The sequence below is a fragment of the Alosa sapidissima genome, chromosome 4 (genome assembly GCF_018492685.1).
Source record: "Alosa sapidissima isolate fAloSap1 chromosome 4, fAloSap1.pri, whole genome shotgun sequence".
NCBI lineage: Eukaryota > Metazoa > Chordata > Actinopteri > Clupeiformes > Clupeidae > Alosa > Alosa sapidissima.
The window spans coordinates 33097982-33121368 of NC_055960.1; the positions used below are offsets into that span (position 1 = coordinate 33097982).

Here is a 23387-nt window from a genome sequence, read left to right on the forward strand (position 1 = left end):
CATCTTTGGATCTACAGGTCTCCATGGTCAGCACCACTGGGAGATCTTATATCTGTGTTACGCCTCATCTCTAGCCAAGTGTGATGCCATACCTCAGATGTGAGCCACGGGACATACATGCAGATAAACTGATAACACACAGCATGCGATTAGCATATAGCGCTTTTTGGACTGAAATATTAATGGGGTATCCTACTGATCGTTTCCAGCCAGCCTGAGGTAGAAAAATAGACGCGCGCAACGGTTGTGCGCAAGGTGGAAACGGACTTTAACAAAGGAAGTGATAATTATTCTGACAACACACACCCACCCCTCCTCCCCTGCTCTTCCTGTTTGCTAAAGAAAAGAGGGGGGGGCAACAGCGGGAGAAAACAACGAGATGCTACGATAATGACCTCGGAGCGGCTTTGAAACTGCTCACACTTGGATGGTAGCTTTTTCTTTGGCAGTTAAAATGTTTTATGGCCCTTTATTTATTTTTTATTTGGCGACAGGCATCTAATTAAAATCATATAAAAGGCGCTCGTTGGGGGAAGACGTGGGGTTTGGGGAGGGGGAGGGGGTTGGCGGATTGGACCATGCAGATAGTTCAGCGTTTGGCCTTTTTTAATGACATGCATAGTCGGCGGGATTTAGGAGGAGCGGCTCTTTACTTGTTACATGTTTGTTGATGCTGTAGGTGTTTCAGGAGCCCAGCGCTTTTAAGCAGGAAACAGCAGGGCCTTCAGCTGGTGGCCATTTTGGAAATGTGCACTGAGCGCGCTCGGGGAGTTGGTGGCGTAATATGCCTCACACATACTGCTCCGTATCAGATGCTATCAGATCATAGCAAAACCCGTGGTTCTTCCTTAGGTTCTTCCTTAGGTACAACTTTTAAAGTCCATCCTCCTCCTTTTGTAACAGTCCCAGATTTGACACTTGACCTGTTGGACACCCCACTGTGTTGGCAGTGTAATGAAAAGGTTTTAATTGGCATTAACACCATACTGACCAGGATGTTCTTGTCTGTGTGTGTGTGTGTGTGTGTGTGTGTGTGCTTGAATGTGCGTGTGTGTGTTCGTAGAATTATTGAAGGATGAGTGTGTATTAAACGTTAATGTGCAGGGACTAGTCTAATGGTCTCTGGCAGTGAGCAGGAGTGTAGGGGAACAACACGTTCAGCAAGTCAGCCAGCCTGAAAAGGTTACTCCTACATTACAGAGAGAATGAGAGAGCGCGGGCATTACAGGGAAGAAAGAGAGAGAGAGGGGACAGAGAGAGGAGATGAAGGGAAGAAGAGAGTATAAGAAAGAAAGGGTATGGAAGGAGGGGGGGGGAGAGAGATGGGGGAGGCAGAAGTGTGTGGGTGGAGAGCAGAGAGTTTTCAAATCTCAAATCTAATACTTCTGTAGCTGCTTCCTCGTTCACCCTCCTCCGGCATATCACACCCCTTGTATGTCTTACCCATGCCCGAAAACACGCGCACACACACACACACACACACACACACACACACACACACACACACACACACACACACACACACACAGAAATGTGTGTACAGAAAATATTCTGCCATGCATGGCCAATTCCTCACACACATACACCCAGGATTACAAATTAAAGCTGAATTCATAAACAAGGGCACTTTCAAGGCTGTATTTTGCACACTGGCGCATGGCGTAAAACTCGTTTTCCACCAGGCGCAAAGTTTAATTCCTTATTTTGCACGTTTAATTTTTAAACAATGCGCCCAGGGGTGTGGCAATTAACAACTTAGGGAGTGGCTTAGCGCATTGTCTAAAAATCGCTATTGTACACCTGGTCAGAAGTCTATGGCGAGTTATGTTATTTTAAGACCACATTGTCAACAGTCATATTGGCGGGTGCACCTATCATCCATGAACGCACACCAGCCACGTCCAAGCAAAACATTACAAATTGCACGATTACAATAGGAAACATAATTAGAATAAAGAAATTACGAAATACTGCACATCTCATGATGAGTAGTTATTCACCATCATTTGCAAATTGGTAATGACGGTTAAAAGTGATTAGGGGAGAGGCGAGAGACACGTATGGAGCACAGCTGAAGACGCACGTCACGAGATATAAGCAACTCCTCTGCAGGATAATCATTTGAGCAATATTAGGGTAAGTGTTGCTTTTTCCAGCCTATGTTTTCGATGGTAACGCATTGTCAGTCAATAGTGAAAGTAACTGCATATAACTGTCTTGTCGTTGACTGACACCATGCTGAATGCCAATGAGTTCAAATAATAGAGGAGTGCAAATGCGTGAAGGCTTTGCTAGGTTTTAGTAAAGCATGGTTTAATGGAATGACTATTCCATACGGTCTCGCAAGCAGCCTCCTTCAAATGCGCCGTTGAATGTCAAAATACCGATGCATTTATTTGACATCGCGCTTTGCGCCAGTAAAGGGAATGGCAGATGTCATTCTCATTGGTTTAAATGATGTTATACGCCCCAAACACACCCATGACTGATTAAAAAACCTAGGAACACCTTGTTGCGCCATGCACCCGATGTTTGATAACGAAAACCCTCCCAATGTGGACTGGACATCCTACTAAATTTGAATAAGCTTTTGACAAGTGACGATGCGCTTTTGACTGTCATGATAGGGCCCTCAGTGTCTTTTTTTCAAAGGGTAAAATCCACTTGGCATCCATGGGCTGGTCATCTCAATAGAGACATTCTTTACATAAACGGCTGTAGCATTGGAAGTGGCTTCCTGTTCTATCAGTGAATGTCAGTCAGTCTGTGTGGGATGCAGGTGGACTGTTTCCTGACTTCTCATCAACAAAGCCTTAAGGGGGTGATAAACAGGGCATTATTTCCAAGCACTACTGGCGAGTGATGTTGTTTGGCCAACATTTGGGCCATAAAGGACAACTATCTGGAGATTTTTAGGGTGAGTTATTGTGTTCATCCAATCAGAGCACTAAGAACCGTGAGGTTGCCCGGCAACATGGCTTGAGAAGTTGGCTTGATGACACTCCTGTTGCACGTCAGTTCATGTCAATCAGACCTTGTGTTGGATCATCTTTCATCAACAATACCGTGAATCTTAGCCGAGGCCATTTTAGGGTCATTTACATTTAGCCGGACCTCTCATCCTCAGACCGCTGAGGGATGACCTCTGCCCTTGGTCCAGCCTCTTATGGGCCTATGGAGGGTCTGCAGACAGAGCTGATTAGCACTAAAAGATCAGCACAGGCTGAAACTCAAAGAATACTGTGGGGCTAAAGCAAAGGAAACAGCCAATGTCAGACGTGAAGTCATGATTTATTTGAAACCTTCACTTGATAATATTACATTGGAGTACAATTTGGGCGACTTACAAGTGTTGCCAAAACTGATACAGAGCACTTGTGTAAAACAAAGCCAACCGTCTTGAAAGCAACAGTAGTTAATCTTAACAGCAACATGAATAGCTATGACTCAGCCTCACCGTTTCATTCTCTCTCTCTCTCTCTCTCTCTCTCTCGCTTTCCCCCCCTCTCTCTGTCTCTACTCTCTTTCTCAGAAGCGCCAGCTGTGTGCCCACCCATTCCTGGAGGTGTACAGTGGGCAGCTGATCCACTATATGAGCCCGCTGGCGCGTCAAGATGGTTTTTACGTGCCCGAGGTACGGGAGGCCGAGCGCAGGAGGGCAGGGGATGATGACGATGAGGAAGATGATGAAGATGATGGGACGACCATTGTCTCAGGTATGAAGTGGAGAATAATACTGTACTGGCCTGTTACTTGGCATCAGGGGAGAGCCAGTGATGCTACTTGCTCCTGAAACGTGCAGTGTACAAGTATAAACAAAATTCACAGTGCATCTTGTCTATGGTGTGCAGATATTAGAGCCTGACCGATTCCGATTTCAATATTTGAGGATTTCAAAAACCGATAAAACGATAAATCAGACGATATTCATTTTTAACAAACACAAGGTAAAAATATACTCTAATATTTAGAATATTGAAAAGTTCTGATCAAGGTGGGACATTGTGTTTAAATAGGCCTAACTATCTGGTATCTCTCATACAATAAATTATGAAATAATTATTATGAATGTATATGAATAATAGTGTCAGGTCTGTTTTTATCTGTGATATCCGTTGCTTGTTGATTTTCATCTTGCCACCCATGTTAACAGGTTACAGCAGCCACAGTGCCTCTGTCATATCTGCGTCTCAGGCACAGCTCGAACCGTGCTGCAGAATAGAGCTAGAGAATAGAAGGGACGCCTATTTTTTCCAGTTGCGAGCGGTTCTGTGCAGAAATACATTGAAAAGAGCTGTTGATAGTCATAATGTGTTTAAAAGGGGAAGTGGAGACTAAATGTGTGCTATAAAGTAACAGAAATAGGGTGACCACCAACTAGACAAGTTGTGGAGGACAAGTTGTTGGAGGACATGTTGTGTCTAAAATTGAGGACATATTGGCCATTTCTGCTTATAGGCCTATTTCGGTTGTGTTACGGTAGCTAGCTGGTACGTAGCAGTGATTTGGTTGAGCTTGATTGTTAGCTCGCTCGACTCCCGATCCAAGGTGCTGCTGTTTGCAGGTTCGAGTCTGGGTGACTGTAGGGCTGAGACACACAATTCAACACACGGCAGTTTGCATTGGTGCCGTGACCTGGATCGGGAGTGAGGTTTACATATAAACACACAATTTGTGTTTAAAAGTGGTGGTGGAAGCTACATGTATACTATAAAGTAGAAGAAATAGGATGACCACCAACCAGACTCTCAAAAGAGGACATGTTGTGCATTAGCTAATGCTTTTATTGTGGCTAACTACCTTAACTACTGTCAGTATGGTCAGAAAATGTATGGAATGACAGTCGAAAGAGAAAGTTATAGTGCTGTTGTTAAGTTACTCTGTGTATGCGTTTTTGTTTCAGAAATACACCAACAATCAATTTGTCCTCCACCGCTCAACCTGTGCTAACATTATTTTACTGTTGGATGTAATGTGAAGCTGGAAAAACAAAACTGGAAATTTAGATGAAGGATTAGGGTTGCAAAATTCCGGGAATTTTCAAAGTTGGAAACTTTCCATGGGAATTAACGGGAATATATGGGAATAAACTGGGAATTTTTAATATGGCAAGTTAGTCTATAACAGGAAACTTAAATGTAGTGGACAAAACCCCATCTTGCAGTCTAATATTAGTTAAAACAACCTGATTTAATACAATTTCAGTCAAATTTCTACCCTGCACATATGTCAATCACATGCACACAGCAATCGACATAGGCTGCTAGACATAAAGGAAACCTATGGTGCGTATGTTCCAAACTTCCAACCAATCGGATTTTGTTGTTGAGTGGTGTGGTGTATCTTGGGCAGTTCAGTGTTGCTGGTTTAGCACGCTAGTAAACCATAGGCAAAGAATGGGATTCCCGCTAGCATGCTAGCTAGCTTTGTATGATAAGCTAAGCGAAAATACCAACATACAATTCATATTGCTTATTACGAAACAAAATGTTAATGTTTGTTTGTATACAAAACAGTTTGTATGAATTACCCAAAATTCCCAGTTAATTCCCGTAAATTACCATTAATTCCCATAATTTCCTTTAATTCCATGGAAAGTTTCCAATTTGGAATATTTCCAAAATTCCCCAATTTAACTTCCCATGGTAAGTTTCCAGAAAGTTTCCGCCCCTTTGCAACCCTATGAAGGATCCATATTTGGCTTTCCTTAATTTTAAAATAATTATCGGCCGTTTAACGTTGGTACTGATAGATCGTAAATAGCTAATTTATCCACACCAATTTATCTGTCAGGCTCTAGTAGATATAGCAGTTGGCAAAATACAAATTGATAAATAATGACAAATTGAATGTCCCAGTACTGACAAAATCTGTTAACAAAGAAAGCAGACTAGAGCACACTGATTTAGTTTGCAAAAAACGACTACTGTTTCGACACCACTGTGTCTTCGTCAGAGTCGAAGACAAAATCTGTATCTGTCATGTTGACTTTCCTCTGATGCACGAACAGCACTGTTTGCTACTAATTGTTATGTTTTCACGTCAGAAGATGTGACGTAGTTACACTACTAGGATACTGTTACCAGGACCATTGATAAACCTGAGAACGAGACAAGTAAAGGGAAGGTGGATGGATGGATGGATGACAATGAGCCAATAAGATAATAAAGCTGATTGGGGGAGATTAGGAAGTGCTTGTGGGCCTAACCCATATACACAGTACTTCACAATTCAGTGTCTAACACCATTGTGCAACACTTGTTAAAAATGCATAGCAATACAATCAAGAATATTCTTTCTGACAAGGTTGTCTCTTATATCAGTCATCCTGGCACTCTCTCAAACAGGGTGGATGGGAGAACATTGCAAGCCCTCAGGGTGTATCTTGGCTCTTAGGGCAGAATTGACACTATAGATCACTGGGTGTCTATTTCTGACTGTGACCACATCTACCCACTACCCAGCTACAATTCTCTATTCATCTATACTTCTTCCTTGTATTAAGTTTAGGAGTACCGGTTGTTGTATCTTGTTGTATTGGAGGGAGTGGATCATCCTTTTGGCAATACTCTCTCTCTCTCTCTCTCTCTCTCTCTCTCTCTTGTCTGGTGCCAAGCTTTCCCACTGACACTACAGCAGGTGTTAATGAACAGCCTAGACTACTGCATGTGTTTGTATACACATGGTAGGAATCCTGGCATGCATATATTTGTAAAAACACTCTCTTGCTCGCTCTCTCTTTCTCTCTCTCTCTCTCTCTCTCTCTCTCTCTCTCTCTCTCTCTCTCTCTCACACATGCACGCATTTGGCTGGAAGAGCAGCAGGGCATCAGGTCATGTCTGTCAGCACCTGCTGGCGTGAGGACCGTTTGATAACAGTCACTGTGGCCAGACTGTCCCCATCCGCATCTCTGGACAGTCCAAAAACAGCCTCTGCCATACAGTATAAGGCTGCATGTACCAAAGGCCAAATTTCAGTGTCAACAAACACTGCATTAGCCATATGAAAAGTTGCATTTCTGTGGCAGGGTGAGTGACAAATGGCTCTGAAACAAGCCTTAAAGCAACACCAAAGAGTTTTTTGTCCCTTAAAATAATGTTTCCAAATTTTTTTCCGTGGTTCATCAACTCGTAACAGGGTGAACGGCACTTCTGCATTCGCGGCCCTCTTTCGGCTGTAACCGCACTATGTAAGTTTGCCAGATCGGGTAGCGGGTTTGTAGTTCGATGGAATGAGACATAAGAAACTACAAATTTGACTTGCATGATGTCGCAATACATTGTACTTTCATAAAATCATGCAACATATTCTACCTTGTCTATGGACAATCGTTATTTGCAAAGCCGTTGCTGGATAAACAAATAGCGTGCATGCGACAGAGGAAAAGTTCTTTGGTGTTGCTTTAAATCTCTAGTTCTCACACTGAGCTTTTGCGCTGTGAAGGGGGCTCGTCCTTAATTAGATGTTTTCCCATCACTGCAGGACATGAGGACATAGGGGCTGTGCTTAGTTACAAAGCCTCTAGCATTCTAGATCCTCGCCATGGAAATCAGGGTGATTATACCCCTCTTCTGCCCCGGTGGGGATTAAGAAGCCCAGCAGAAGTCACTCAGCCAATTTGGGTCCAATTCCAAACTGCGTCGCTCTTAGTGGCTCTGCCTCGCAGCTTTCGGTTGCTGAGAGCGCTTGAGAGAGTTTCTGCTGAGAGCGTGTTTGTCTCTGGTGGCTCTTTGTGATCCTGGGGAGACAGAGGAGGCACGTTAACACCACCCCGCTCTTTAGGGTACCCCCTTGTCGGGCTGCTTTTTGTTCGGCTGTCTTCACTCGTCTCTCTGGTAGTCTCAATGAGTCTCTCGCTCTCACTCCTTCTTCCTGGAGAGATCTCTCTCTCTCTCTCTCTCTCTCTGCGCATGGTTGGTGTGAGTGGGCGGAGTCAGTGGTGAGTGGATGGTGTTTCGGTCGCTGTACCGCGAACGAGTGTTCTGTTTAAATCTCTATTTCTCACTTTACTTCTATTTTCTTTCTTTCTATCTATTACTTTCTGCTGGAGTACTAAAGGTTTTTGCTTGGTTTAGTTTTCTGGCAATAAACAGGGGGTTTTCCCCTAAAGCGACTGCCTCCAGTCTTGTGCTGGAATCATGGCAGAGATTTTTGGTCAACTAACTCGGCGTCATGCTGTTAAAATAGCATCGGCAGCCAGTGTTGAGGATTGTAGTTTGGCTGCCGGAGAAATTGTTGGTCATGAGAATATCGTATCAGCATCTCGCATGAACAACGCGATTGTGCTTTTCTTAAAATCAATTGAGTTTGCCAATCAGCTGACGGAGAATGGCGTGGTGATAGATGGCGTTTTTACCTCTGTTGCCCCTCTTTCTACGCCTTCCAAGAAAGTCATTTTGTCTAATGTCCCCCCATTCATTTCTGATGAGATTCTAGGACAAACACTGTCGCGCTATGGCAAAGTGGTCTCAACAATTAAAAAAATCCCGATTGCGAGTAAATCTCCGTTGTTGAAACATATAGTGTCCTTCAGGCGTTTCGTGTACATGATCCTTAAGAATAACAATGATGAATTGGACTTGACAATTAATGTGACTGTGGATAACTTTAATTATGTGATTTATGCAACAACTAGCATTATGAAATGTTTTGGTTGTGGACAATCGGGGCATCTCGTGCGCGCGTGTCCTGATAAAAAGGATGACACGAATAATAGTGGAAACAGTGAAAATAGCAATGAGTCTAGGGGTGATGTGGCAGAGGGAACGTCTAAAGAGACCAACAACGAACCTAATGTTAACTTTGGTGCAAATAATGAGGAGGAGGCTGCTGCCCCTGCTAGTGGGCCGGAGAGCCAAACTCCTGATTTAACGTTAAATTCAGTCCAAGGGCACGGGGAAAATCACGATGTTAGATCGGCTGATGGGGAGGATCTTTCCGCACTTTTGGGGGAGACTATCACTGATTCTCAGAACTGTCAGGGGAGCAATGATGATGCCATTAATGGGGAGGTTTCCGTCGCTATGGAAGACATGGAAAACTCCGTGTTGGAGGAGGACAATAATGTGTTTAAAGCACCGTCGAATAAAGGAAAAAGAAAGCGCATTATAAAGAATAAAGGGGGACGCGCTCATATAGAATTGACTGATAATGAGAGTGAAAGTGATCTTTCTGACTGTAGTGTAACCTGCAGCTTGCGACTAAGCGGCTATCGCACTCGCAATTATAGAGTGGAGGATATAAAGAAATTCCTTAAGGACACAAAACATTCTAGGAAGGTCCGGGTAGACGAATTTTTTCCTGACATTGAACAGTTTATGAACAAATCACGAGCATTTATGCGTGATGGTAGCATCACTGATCAAGAAGGATTTCGTCTAAAAAAGATTCTCACAAAACTCAATGTTCTACTGAATGCCAACGATGACAAATGTTAAAAACAATTTCCACTTTGTGTCCTAGGATGGCTGATTGCTTATGTCTATATTTATTTTTTTATTTTTTCTTTATAATGATGGGTGAATTTCGTGTTGCTTCTTTAAATGTAAATGGCGCAAGAGAAAAAATTAAGAGGCTCTCTGTGTTTGAAACAATCAGACAGAATAAGTTTGATGTTCTCTTTATGCAAGAAACGCACAGTGATGCGTCTAATGCAGCTGCTTGGGCTCAGGAGTTTGATGGTCTGTCCATACTTAGTCATGGTACTTCTACTAGTGGTGGGGTTGCAGTTCTGTTTTCTAAGTCCTTTATTCCCATCACTTTTGATGTTGATGAAGTTATAGAGGGAAGACTTTTAAAGGTCAGAGCCCAGTTTGAAAATCGTTTTTTTGTGTTTATTTGCATTTATGCTCCTACACTGGCAACAGATAGAATGCTGTTTTTAAATACTATTGGAAATGTTATAAAAAATTGCTGTTCAGAGGATATTCTTATCCTTGGAGGAGATTTCAATTGTACTGCACAAAATTTTGACAGAAATCATGTCGAGCCGCACATGCCCTCTCGTAGACGGCTTGTAGAGATTATGAAGTCCAATGATCTTAGTGATATTTGGAGGAACTTTCATGGTGAACAGAAGCAATATACTTGGGCACACTCATATAATAATTGTTTGTCTCTTGCAAGACTTGACAGGTTTTATGGTTTCAAACATCAGCGTAGTCTATTCAGGAAATGTTCAATAATTCCAGTTGGCTTTTCTGACCATAGTTTGGTTTTCTGTTCTTTATTTCTAGAATTTGTAAAACCAAAAAGTGCCTACTGGCACTTTAATACCAATTTGTTGGCTGATGGCCATTTTAGAGAAGTCTTCCTTTTTTTCTGGAAGGAATTTAGAACCACGAAATCCTGTTATAAGTCTTTGCAGCAATGGTGGGATTGTGCCAAGGTACAAATAAAACAACTCTGCCAGGAGTATACAGCCAATGTCACAAGGAACATAACACTCTCAATGAAAAAAATAGAGGAGGAAATAATCGAACTTCAAAATCTGGCAGAACAAACGGGTGATCAGGCACCCACTGAAATTCTTAACTCAAAAAAGAAAACATTGGCTGACTTTTTAGGTTTGAGGGCACAGGGAGCTCTGGTCAGGTCCCGCTTCCAGAGTGTGGAGCTGATGGATGTACCATCAAAATTCTTTTTTAACTTGGAGGTAAAGAATGGACAGAGGAAGTTCATTCATGCTTTGAGGTCTGAAGATGGGAGAATCCTTTCTAATTCTCCAGAAATACGCAATAGAGCAGTACATTTTTATAAGGAGCTTTATAACAGCGAAAATCCACAAGATCAGGCGACTGACAAGGCTTTTCTTTGTGACCTACCTAAGGTATCTGAAGAGGCAAACACAGCCCTTGGAAGGGTGTTGACCCTAGAGGAGCTGGAGAGAGCCCTCCACAGTATGGAGAGTGGCAAAGCACCTGGGGTGGATGGCCTGCCAGTAGACTTTTATAAGTCCTTTTGGCCAGAGTTGGGCACAGATGTGCTTGCTGTTCTGAGAGACAGCATCACCAGAGGGGTGCTGCCACTGAGCTGCCGTAGAGCAGTGCTCACTTTACTGCCAAAAAAGGGAGACCTGACAGATATAAGGTCCTGGAGGCCGGTGTCAGTCCTCTGCTCTGAATACAAACTGCTGTCTAAAGTTTTAGCAAATAGACTTGGGGAGGTTTTGGAGCAGGTAATCCACCCTGACCAGACCTACTGTGTGCCAGGCAGATTGATTCACAACAATGTTTCCTTCATCAGAGATGTCTTCTATATTGGCAAATACTTCAATCTGGATTTTGGTGTGGTTTCAATTGACCAAGAAAAGGCATTTGATAGGGTTGAGCATAATTATTTGTGGAATACCTTGTCAGCCTTTGGTTTCAGCCCCAATTTTATTCGAATGATCAAAGCATTGTATTGTGACATTGAAAGTATTCTCAAGGTTAATGGTGACTTGTGCGCTCCTTTTAAGGTATACAGAGGTGTCCGTCAAGGATGTCCCTTGTCGGGCATGCTGTATAGTCTGGCTATTGAACCTTTCCTTGTAAGGTTGAGGAAGGAGATTGTTGGAGTGAAAATCCCTAACTGTGATGATGTTTTTAAATTGTCAGCTTATGCTGACGATGTGGCTGTCCTTGTTAATGGCCAGAGAGATGTTGACACGCTTTTAAAAATTTGCAATGAATTTAAGGTTGTTTCTTCAGCAAAGGTAAATTGGTCAAAAAGCATAGCCTTGCTGGTTGGGAGTTGGGTGAGTGGCGAACCTGGTCTGCCTGATGGCTTAGTTTGGAATAGGGGTGGTTTTAAATACCTGGGTGTTTTCTTAGGTGATGATGCTTTTATTCAAAAGAATTTTGATGGGGTAATTGAAAAAGTTAAAGGTCGTCTAGAGAAATGGAAATTTCTTTTCAGTATTACTTCGTACAGGGGGCGTGTTCTCATTATTAACAACCTGGTTGCATCCTCTCTTTGGCATCGGCTGGCTTGTGTGGATCCTCCTTCAAACCTGCTACCGAAGATTCAGTCAGTCCTGGTTGATTTTTTCTGGGACAATCTACACTGGGTACCTCAGAGTGTTTTATATCTGCCTAAGGAGGATGGTGGACATGGACTTATTCATCTACAGAGTCGAACTGCTGCCTTCCGTCTGCAGTTTGTACAGCGTCTTCTCACAGGATCACTGGACTCAAGCTGGAAAGCTGCAGCCTGTTGTATTTTACAACTTTTTGAAGGGTTGGGCTTAGATAGGTCTTTGTTCTGGTTTAATCCAAATAGAATGAATTTTAATTTACTTCCTGCATTTTATAAGAATCTGTTCAAAGTCTGGTCTCTGTTTATAATTCAACGCCCACGACAGACAAGCTCATTATTCTGGTTGTTAAAGGAGCCTCTGATTCATGGTTCGGTTCTTGATGTGAGTCAGGTCTTGTCCCTGGTACCTACTTCTAAGCTTATCAGCTCTGGAGTTACAACCCTTGGGGATCTAGTAGAGTTTGCTGGTCCTGATATCAGTAATAGCCATACTTTAGCTCAGCACTTAGGTGTGAAGTCCATTAGGATAGTTGATCAGCTACTTGGGAAATGGCGGTCTCTCCTAACTGGGGAGGAGATGCAATTGCTTGGAGATTATTTTGGGGGGGAGTGTAGTCCTGACTGCCATGACCCCTTTCCCAGACTTACTCTACTTCCAGATTTAACAGGTTGCACTGGTTGCTTCTTACTCCCAGATAGTTTAGTTTTCCTGGGTCCTACAGCTGCAACTAGTAAATCATTGTACAAACTGTGTGTTCTCTCCCTAAATAAAAGGTCTCTGGACAAGAGGGTGGATACACCCTGGCGTGAAGTGTTGCAGGTTGAAAATGATGTCAAACCACAATGGCGTGCGTTGTACAAGTCACCATTAACTAAAAAAGCTGGCGATCTACAATGGCGTATTCTGCATGGTGCAATAGCAGTGAATGCTTTTATTTCTGTTTTAAATCCAATGGTTGATCAGGGGTGCCCTTTTTGTTCTGTAAGGGAGACTGTATTCCATGCCTTTATGCACTGCCAGAGGCTCAGACCTCTTTTTGCTGTTTTGATGGCACTTTTCTTTAAGTTTGATGAAAGTTTCTCTTCGGAGATTTTCATTTTTGGTTTTAAATATGTACAAAAGCATCGCTTCAAGTGTCAGCTCCTAAACTTTCTGCTTGGGCAAGCAAAGATGGCGATATATGTTAGTCGTAAAAGGAAAGTTGAGCAGGATGTAGATGTTGATATCCTAATGGTGTTTTCTATTCTTGTAAGGTGTCGTATGTTGATTGATTTTCATTTTTATAAATCTATGAAAATTCTTGATGTTTTTGAGGAAAAATGGTGCTACAACAGCGTGATGTGTATTGTTGAGAATGATAAGCTACAGATTGCACATTACTTTATTTAACTTTCCTAACTTTTACTTTTTGAGTATAGTGTCAAGTTGATCTTGATGTATTTTTAAGATTGTAATAAAGAGTTTTTGAAAATTCAAATTCTTCCTGGAGTGGCAGCTTTCAGAAACCCCCCTCAAGAGAAGTGTGTGAGCTGCACACACACACACACACACACACACACACAGAGTGAGTTTGTGTCTCTGGGCAATGGCCACATTAGGCACTGATGAATCATGGGAATAACACTGTGACAGCCAGAGGATGAGGGAAAGAGCATGTGTGACAGTATTGCTAACAAAAATCAGTCAGTCACAATGTTGACTGTGGCATTAAGAGGAATAATTGGTATTGCATTTTTTTCCTCTGGTGGTGATGGCCACATTGTCATATATTAGTCATTAAAAAAATCGTGCGGACATTCCACCCTCTTTTCATTTACTTCCTGTTATTTTTGAAACAGCAGTAGCCTATGTTACATCTTATAAGATCGTGCCCAGTGTCCATATGAGGTGTATTTGTATCAATAATCTGACTGGACCAGCCAAACATGTGTGTGCATGCAAGATACTCCTCATGGGACTGCCAATCACTCTCTGAGCTGCATTTCTACTTTTGTGTTTGTTTTTACTGAAATGTTTCACTTCATGACATAGATTTGTCTCTGTATATCTACTTTATCATTCTCAAGCGCTTTTGGCAGTTACGTGGTCGTACAACACCACAGTCATAACCCAGCGGTTGTTGCTTTGTGAGTTTCAGATGCCTCTGGGACCAAGTCTTCATCTGAAGGACGACACCAACAAAACAAAGCTTAACAAAACTCTGAGCGTTGTGACCAATAAGCCAGGCAGTTTACAGCCTCCATATGGACCTCCCATCTCTCATCCATATTGCCACTTACTTTAATCTCCAATAACCAAGCCCTAGTCCCCTGAGATAGATGCCCTGTGCTTTCAGCCTCCAGACCATCTCCTTGCTTCCTCCCCCTCTCCATCACAAGCCCTTCCTGAAACATCTTGTCGCTATTAAGATGTTATGTGTAGTTTTTTGTCATTTAAAACATTCATAAATTACCTAGAAATAGTAATAGAATCTGATGAAACAACCACTTTGTCGTAATGTCAAAAACACAGGGTATGCTATGTGCTGCCCAGATATCCACTACAGTTAGCATGCGCCAAAGTGTTCTGTGTGTGATGCTGTATTCAATGCAGTGCAGGTCAGTGGAAGAGAGCCATTGTGAACATAATGGTGCGTTCAAGGCAACTGGAATCCTCTGCGTAGCCCCGTTAAAGAGGACGAGCAGAGGCCTGGTGGCGACTCTCTTTTTAAACCCGGGTGGCAGTACCCAGACGCGCCCTCCACAGATCACTCACTGTCAGCACGGGATCCATCAGCCGCTCTGACGGGGGTGTTTACCAGTGTCAGATGCCCGTTTTTTTTTTTTTTTTTTTTTTTCCGAAGCGCTTGTCTGACCGGCAGTCGCAGCTGTCAGACGGACCGTGAGCCATCCTCCAATGCGGCCAAACGCGGCGTGTCCCTGCTCTCCCCTTCACTCTCACCCTCACTCACCTCAGATCTGCCTGAGGCTGACAGCAGCCATCAGGCTGGAGCGATGTGAGGCCCGGGGTTCCCACACTGCTGCTGTCTTCCTGACTTTGTCTTTTCCTTCCTCTTCCTCCTCCTCCTCCTCCTCTTCCTCCTCCTCCTCCTCCTCCTGTCTTTGTATCCGAGTATTTTTCTTTGAATCTGAGTATTCTCTTCTCATCTCTTTATTGGTGTGCTAAGTTATTTAGTTTATAATTTTATTGATTTCGGTCCTCTCCTCTACAACTTCATCGTTTATGTGCCTCTCTTTCTCTCCCTCCGCTTAACTTACTTTCATCCTTTCGTTCATTCTTTCTCAGAGGCCTACCAATCTCTTGAAGTGCCATAGAAGTTGCTTTCTTGTCATTTTTTTAGTGTTATTCTTTCATTTCCTGCCATCTTTGCTGCTCCTATTATGTCCTGTCATTAATCCATTCCCCATCTCTGTTATGTCTCTCTTTCCCCCTCTTCCCCCTCTTCCTGCTCTTCATAACTCATCGCTTTTTCCGCTCCTTTTCGCCGCTGTCCCTGAACTGCTCGCTGGACAGTGAGTGTGGCGGGAGCCGATATAAATTAGCAGTGGGGGAAACTGGCAGACCGATAGCCAGACGGCTACGGCTTTGGCCATTACTCTGGTGGATCTCGCGGGCGGACGCGGGCGGACGGGTAGACAGACTGTGGCGAAGCGGAGCGGAGCGAGATAGAATGCCCTCTTTAGTAAATCCGTCACCTGGGGGCCGGCGAACTGAAGCTGGCGCAGCGGATTCTGCGTCGACATGGGAGGTGTGAATCACACATTCCTACAGGCTCAGCACTATGTGACCTACCTGCGGGCGAAACCTCACGCCCTCGCACGCACACCGTCGGGACCGCGATCTCCACGAGCACGGGGGGGGAGGGGTTGTGGGCGAGATAGGAGATAGAGATGCTGTATGTTGCATTTTTTGATGATGCAATGCGAAGAAGATTTTTTTTAGCCCATGATAAAGCTGACGGCAGCATGACATCTTTGCGGGTGGAAGATTACAACCGTGACTGGGAAATAGTACAGTTATTCTGTCCTGTCATGCCCCTCTAATGAAATTTGACATGCGGTGTAACAGCGCCATCAAATAAGATTAGGTAAACCCAAATCATATTCAGACTTATGCATATGACATATCCTGTGTGTGTGTGTGTGTGTGTGTGTGTGTGTGTGTGTGTGTGTGTGTGTGTGTGTGTGTGTGTGTGTGTAGTTATGTGTGACTGCTTAGGTGTGTGTGTGTGTGTGTGTGTGTAGTTATGTGTGACTGCTTAGGTGTGTTTGTGTGTGTAGTTATGTGTGACTGCTTAGGTGTGTTTGTGTGTGTAGTTGCAGGTTTGTGTGTGTAGTTACTTGTGGCTTAGTGTGTGTGTGAGTGTGTAGGTGTTTGTTTAGGTGTTGACCGTTAATGGCAAAAACATTGGGAAAAAAAATTGCAGCGTTTCTCTGTGACATCTCGTTTAGGACATGACAACTGCTGGGACAAGGTGCTCCAATTAAAATAAGCCACTTTTTGAAACAAACACAAACGCCTCAGTGCTGTTTTTCCCTTTAATTATCGGAAAGGTCTCACAGAGTGGTGCCTGCAACGTTTCCAACACCTCTCTCTCTCTCTCTCTCTCTCTCTCTCACTCACACACACACACACACACACACACACACACACACACACAATGTCCTTCGAGAGCTCATCCGTGCCAACAACTTCCTGCCTCTCCCACTCTAATTAACAACCAGCATGGTCGCCAAAATGATGCACTTAAAAGAAGAAGGGAAAAAAACAGACATTTCTTCCTTAAATGAAGAAATGCTCCAGTGCGTGAAACCATACGAATGCTTTTCCATTTCCCTCACAAATATGCATTGTTGAGAAGGCAGCACAGGGGACATTTGCAGTCGTCTTCAGCTTTACGGATGCACCTCTAATGAACAAATAATGCAAATGGGACCGAGTTGGCCATCATCTCACTTCCACAATAAAACACACCCCAGCCTGAATTTGTATTCATTTACAAGCGGCTCAATGGGGAAAGAATTTAAATGGCAACCGTGTGGGACTGCAAAAACAATAACATTTTGCATAAAAGAATGAGACTTGGCAGTGAAGTTTTTCTACATTCAGAAACATGCTTTGTGTAAGGCACTATTTAATGTAGTGCTTTGATTGGAGTTGGGTATGTTACATGGATGTGTTCTGGACAGGCAGGTAGAAAGACTAGGTTCATATGACACAGGTCCTCCACTCAAACAGCAATACTAAAATGAATGCAAGACAAAATGGGTGTGTTTGTCCCAGTTAGTTAACTAAAAACATTTAAGCTATTTTAAACATTTCTACACAGACTAGCAGGCCACCACAGCTTGAGGATTGGTTGCCAGGCAGCACAAAAACACAGAGGCCGAAGGAAAAGACAGAAAGAAACACAATTGTTTTTGATCGTAAATCTTTTACCACACTCTCCGACGTCTCCGCTCTCTCTTGGTCACTGACACGGAATCAAAGGAGCCTTGTTTGTCTGAGCACCACGTGGTGCCCTCTGATGAGACGGAGACAGGGATTAATTAGGGAGCGCTTGTGGCTACGAGGAGGAGAAATCATTGAGACTCCTGGAAGCTCCCGGGCTCATCTGCTGTGCCACTTACTGGACTGATTAGCAGCAGTGAAGTGATGGCTCACGCCCGCCGGCCAACAGCAGCTGGGTGCTCTCAGCCCACATGATGTCACCACACGCAGTTCAATGGAATTGTCATTTTGTCTGATCTTAACAGTGTTATACACTACCGGTCAAAAGTTTGGGGTCACTTAGAAATTTCCATTCCACTCCATTATAGAGTTGCATTGTTTTTTTAATCAGGGCAGCGGATCATCTTGCGAACAGGGTTTTTGAATATCTTTATCTCTAATCGGTAATCCTTTGGTAATTCAGATGACAAAGTGGATGATAGCGTGCACAGACGCACAGTTTTTTGTAGTCAATTTTTTATGAATGCACTTAAAATGTGTGAATGAGTTGAATAGAAACCCAGCTATTGGGCGATTTTCACAAAACCAACGAGATCCTGTAACACTGAGGTCTAACTTGAGCGTCTCTTTGCTGTCTTGGTCAACAGGTACAGGTTCTTACAGCCAATGCAGCTCTGTGAGTGGTCAACTCCGTCAGCACAGACAATGCAGCTCTGTGAGTGGCCGGCAACGTTCCGACAGCCAGTGCAGCTCTGTCAGTGGTCAGCAGCGTTCCGACAGCCAATGGAGCTCTGTGAGTGGTCGACTCCGGCCACCAAGCCAACGCAGCTCTGTGAGTGGTCGACAGCGCTCCCACAGCCCGTGCAACTCTGTGACTGGCCAGCACTACTCCACTACCCACAGGAGCAGCCCCACGCCCTGCTCTACTAGCTCGTGCCTTCCGCTCCTGGGCCGTGGTGAGGCGCCGAGGGCCGAGAGGAGCCACAGATCGTCTCCCTCCCCGTTCAGAGGGCTGGACGACGTCAAGCTGAAGGTCCACACCCGCTCCTCCTGCCAGACAGATCTGCTCCAGGAGCGAGGGATGGCCACTGAAGGAGAGGAATAAGAGAGGGATGAAGAGATGATGGCTGGAGAGGAGCGAGCCAGTCCAAACAAAGTGTCTTTCTGGTGTGCAAGTGGCCTGGTGGACCATGCAAGAAACACCAGTCTGCGTTGTGTCATGTCAAGGGAAGTGTGTTAAACCCCCTTGCTAGAGGTGGCCTTATTCTCTCTTGTTAGCAGTTACCTGTTAGTCATTTCAAAAACACCACTGTGGTTTCAGTTTAGACACTACCTTTTCCTTTGATTTAGCTGTGAATTTAACCATTTTAACACTGATTTCAACTCTGAACATGCGTGATTTGACTTAGAAGGTGCTAAGGACCCATATACCAAATACCAAGTTCATCTGAGTTCTTTCTCATACTTGAATGAACATTGATGGAACAAAAGGATGACTTTGTAATGTTTGCTCAGCATACAAAGCAAAACCATTTCTGTTGATTTAGGCTGCTAATATGATCCTGTTGTTTAAAAAAAAACGTATTCCACGTTTCAAGACTAGTAATATTACATAGATCTTATTGTATATGATGAGTTTAAGAGTTTTGATTACCTATACTGGTACTGTTTTGTTTTGAATGTTTTGAATTTGTAAATCTGTAGTTATCTGTGGGCACATAGAGATTGTCTCATATTAATTCAGTTTTTAAATATTTGTTTTCCTTCAGGGTGGAGAACTTTGAAACCTGTAAATCTGTTTGTATAACACTACACTACTATTTGATACAACTTGAAATAATCATCTGTGATAAATATCTCACAACACACAACCTCAAGACTTCAGTCAATGACCACGTCTCTAGCCTCATATATATTTAACTGACCTCTGTGATTTCTTTCAGGACTGTGGACATTAAATATTATTCTTTTATTACCACTGCCTGGCTGGTGTTAATGCTTCATTTCCTTTACATCAGCCTCTGACCTTGACTCATAGAGGAGAGGCTCGTTTGTTTTTGTATAAATCTTGAGTCTAGAGTAGTAGAACTAGTAATGGTCCAGCTTAATGGTTTGCCTGTGGTAAAAACCCATAGTGAAAATAATGCACTAATCCTGCTTAAAATATTGAAAACGATGTGTGATCTTCACCTACTGTATATGCCCTGGAGATCAGTTCATCTTTTACTAATTCTCCACTCACTAAACATTTTCATTTTGACATGAATAGTTGAAACTGTTTCCCCATATATATATATATATATATGTACAGTACACTGCATATAGGTATATAAATGTAATTTCCCTCTCGTGGGAAGGATAACCCCGAGAGGGTGGAGGGTCTTTGTGTGGAGGAGGAGGAAAAGGGGGGGGGGGGGTTGTTGTCTTTGGAACCTGAGTGGGGTGCTGATGGGCCGCTGTTTGAAGACTTGAGGCTCAGTCGGGGTTAAACATGTCGTACGAGGGAGAGAGGACAAGACGGCCATAAATATTCATCTGGTTGCTCAGCCCACGGCCTGAAGAGCTGGAGTGGACACGCTCGTCAAACACTCCCCATTCTCTGCCTCTTCAAATCAACATGCTCTCCTCTCCTCTTGCGCAGTCTCTCACATTCACTCTCTCTCTCTCTCTCTCTCTCTCTCACAACCTTGTGCATTCACAGGTCCTCTCTCATGCAGACACTCACAGCCTGTTCTCTCCGTTTTCTCATTCATGTCTCCACTCATCTGTCTCTCTCATGCATCCATCTGAACTTCCTTTTCTCCCCGTCTTCTCCTCCTAGCCTTCCTCCATCACTCTGCTATACTTCCTCTTCCTCATCTCCCATCTGTCTCTCTCTTATGCCCTATCCCTCTCTCGCTCTCTCTCTCACCCATCATGATCCTAACTTTTTTTTGTCCTTTATTCATCTCTCCTCCTGTCTTGTACTTCGCTCACTAAATCTCCATGAATCCCTTCTCCCTCCTCCTCTCCTCCTCTCCTCCTGTTTACCTCCTCCTCCATCCTTCCGTCTGATCCGCTGCAGCTGTTGTCTGAGAGCCGAGCCTTGTGATTGACAGCGGATGGGTGTGTGAGTGGCGGTGGGTTGGTGGTTTGGCGGCTCATGTCCGCCCATGTCCTGCAGACGTTTCCTGGTTCTCTCTCCGGTCGGTGCCAGCAGCGTCCAGACTCTGGGCACTTAGTGCTTTCTCTGTGTGAGCCTTGTCCCTTCAGCCTCCAGCGTCTTCTCCAGAGTTAGTGAGGCACCAAGAGGCATCGAGTGTTTAGTAAGTCCACTGGGAGCTGTAGGCGTCTTTTGGATTCCCTATTTTACCACTTTACTCGGCCTGCACTGTTTATATTTATATTCATGCTATGTGTCTGAAGTGACCGTGAAGTTGCACTGATATTGATGTGTGTGTGTGTGTGTGTGTGTGTGCTCTCCTGAGTGAAACTCCCTAGCCTTTGTTTTCATTAGTGATCCCATTAGTGATTTGAACGTCACTAGTGACCGTGATGCTGAATGTAGGTTATCTCTGACTGATCTGGGTCGTTTTAGCAACACAGTCTTCCCCTGAGTAACTGCATTACTCTCACAAAGAACAAAGAAATCATGTCTGTTGTCATTTACCGCTATATCAATTTCTGCTCAGGTAGAAATGGTATGCCGGTGTTGTCAATCAAACATTGGCAAAATAGTAGGGGGGCCTATGTGTCTAATTTGGGGGCTTGTGGGATTCGCATGTTAATTTTTGGAGAGTATTATATCTTTGTTCTAGGGGTTCTTAAGAGTAAAAAAAAAACATGTCTCCATTTTTTTTGAAGGTTTTGAAGGACCCAAATCAAAGGTCAAATTCAGAAAAGGTCAAATTTGGTGTTTTGTCCATAAACCTCACATTGCTGGTATTATAGCATAGGGTTTGGTGCCAAAAAGCAAAGATATTCTACAAGGTAGTGTGTAAAAGTGGACCACATAAACAATACAACATTATAAAACATTTTTTCAGAGCACAAAGTGCAGAGATCTCTGTTAAATCAAGTTTAATAGACTTTTACATAGTACCAGCTGAAGTCTGTAAGGCCTTCCGAAGCCTATGTAAGTGTGAAGAAAAGAAAGGGTAAAGGATCAGCTAGACAAACAGACAGGTGTGTGCAGGGATGGATTACTGCACAGGCCTACCGGGCCCAGGCCCAGGGGCCCAAGGGGTCAGGGGGCCCTGAAGCCCAAGCCTTTGCATGGAATCATTGCCTCAATATCAACAAATCAGGATGTAGGCTATGAATCTGATTGAATTTAGTATTGGCCATCCCCAAAATGCACCAGAATACAGGAAATCACATCAAACAAATTAAAAATGTTCTGGGGGAGGACCCCCAACCCCCCCCCCCCCCCCACTCCCACATATATGACAATAAGTGGGGGGCCTTTAATACATCTGGGCCCAGGGGCCCGAAAGTTCATAATCCGCCCCTGGGTGTGTGTGTGTGTGTAAGAGAGAGAAAGAGAAAGAGAGACACTACCAGCATGGACGAACTTTCAGGCCCCTGGGCCCAGATGTATTAAGGGCCCCCCACTAATTGTTGCGGGGGACATTTTTAAAATGTATTTGATTTCCTGTATTCTGGTGCATTTTGGGGATGGCCAATACTTTATTTCAATCAGATTCATAGCCTATGTGTTGATATGATGGGTTGATATTGAGGCAATGATTCCATGCAATGGCTTGGGCCCTCTGACTCTTTGGGCCTCTGGGTTTGGGCCCGGTAGGCCCGTGCAGTAATCCATCCCTGACTACCAGTGACAGTTGGCTGTTGATAGCTGGCAGTGATAGAATTTAGAATATCGAATAACTTGAAGCACATAGTGCTCTGTTCTTCATAGTTGGTGATATTAGTGACCTTCTAGCCTTCTACATTTGAGCAAGCACATTTTCATAGTTCATGGTGGCACAGTCTAGTTTCTGAGGTGTGTCTTTCTGTTAGTCAGGTGATGGCACACATACTCTAAAAGAAACAGATTTTGGGCTATGCATCCAGTGGCAGATATGTGTGGACTGGTGAATGACCCATCACTAGAGACATATGCCAAATTTCTTGTTTTTGACTCTCCATGAGAGAGTATGGAGATGGGTATCACAGATCAGCCAACGATTACATTGTTACAGTGCAGTTATTTTACAACAGAACAAAGCAGTTTGGCACAGGAACTGCTACAAATCCACCTGTAACAGTGAGCATCTGCAGCATGCTAAGATTCGCTACTAGAAATCATGTGAAGCAGGCAGGACTCAGTGTCTTCAGAAAAGACGCGGTAGACCATCTTCTGAACCTGCAGCAACACCTGCAACTGCATCAAGTCCATCTAGAGGGACACTTGTTCAGCAGCAGCTGCTGCCAGCATAGATAAGTGCTTCTTCTGTCAGAAGCAGACAAAAGAGCGTCTTCATGAGGTGTCCTCTTTCAATGCAGGCAACCAACCAAGAACTATAAGTAATATTTTGAAGTCAATGACTTTTAACAGGTAGCCAGTGTAAAGATGCTAGGATGGGGGAAATATGTTCATATTTTTTGTGTGTGTGAGCAGCTGCATTTTGTATAAGCTATAAGCTCTTTAGACAGGTATTATTATAGCCAGCATAATAGCATTGCAATAGCATTGCAATAGTCTATCCTTGAGATGACAAAACATTAATTTCTCGGCATCTGGTAAGGATAAGGACTTCCTTATCTTTCAAATGTTCCTTAAATGGTAAAATTAAGTTTTGGTGATCTGTTTTATGTGATTACTTAGTGCTAGGTCCTGGTCAATTATAACTCCTGGGTTTTTAACCCTTGTGGATTAGGTCAGTGGAAGATCACTATCTGTAGCCTGTGATGTGGATAGGATATCCCTCATCTT

The 23387-nt window shown here is 43.7% G+C and overlaps 1 protein-coding gene across 1 annotated transcript in view; it reads left to right on the top strand.

Moving 5' to 3' along the window:
- Positions 1–19448, top strand: part of LOC121707587 (testis-expressed protein 264 homolog) — a 52397-nt gene extending 32949 nt beyond the window's left edge. The window contains exons 3-4 of the mRNA XM_042090257.1: positions 3533–3716; positions 18118–19448. Of these exons, the coding sequence (XP_041946191.1) occupies positions 3533–3716; positions 18118–18575 (642 nt within the window). The 3' untranslated portion in view covers positions 18576–19448. The remainder of the gene's footprint in view (positions 1–3532; positions 3717–18117) is intronic.
- The last annotated feature ends 3939 nt before the right edge of the window (positions 19449–23387 follow it).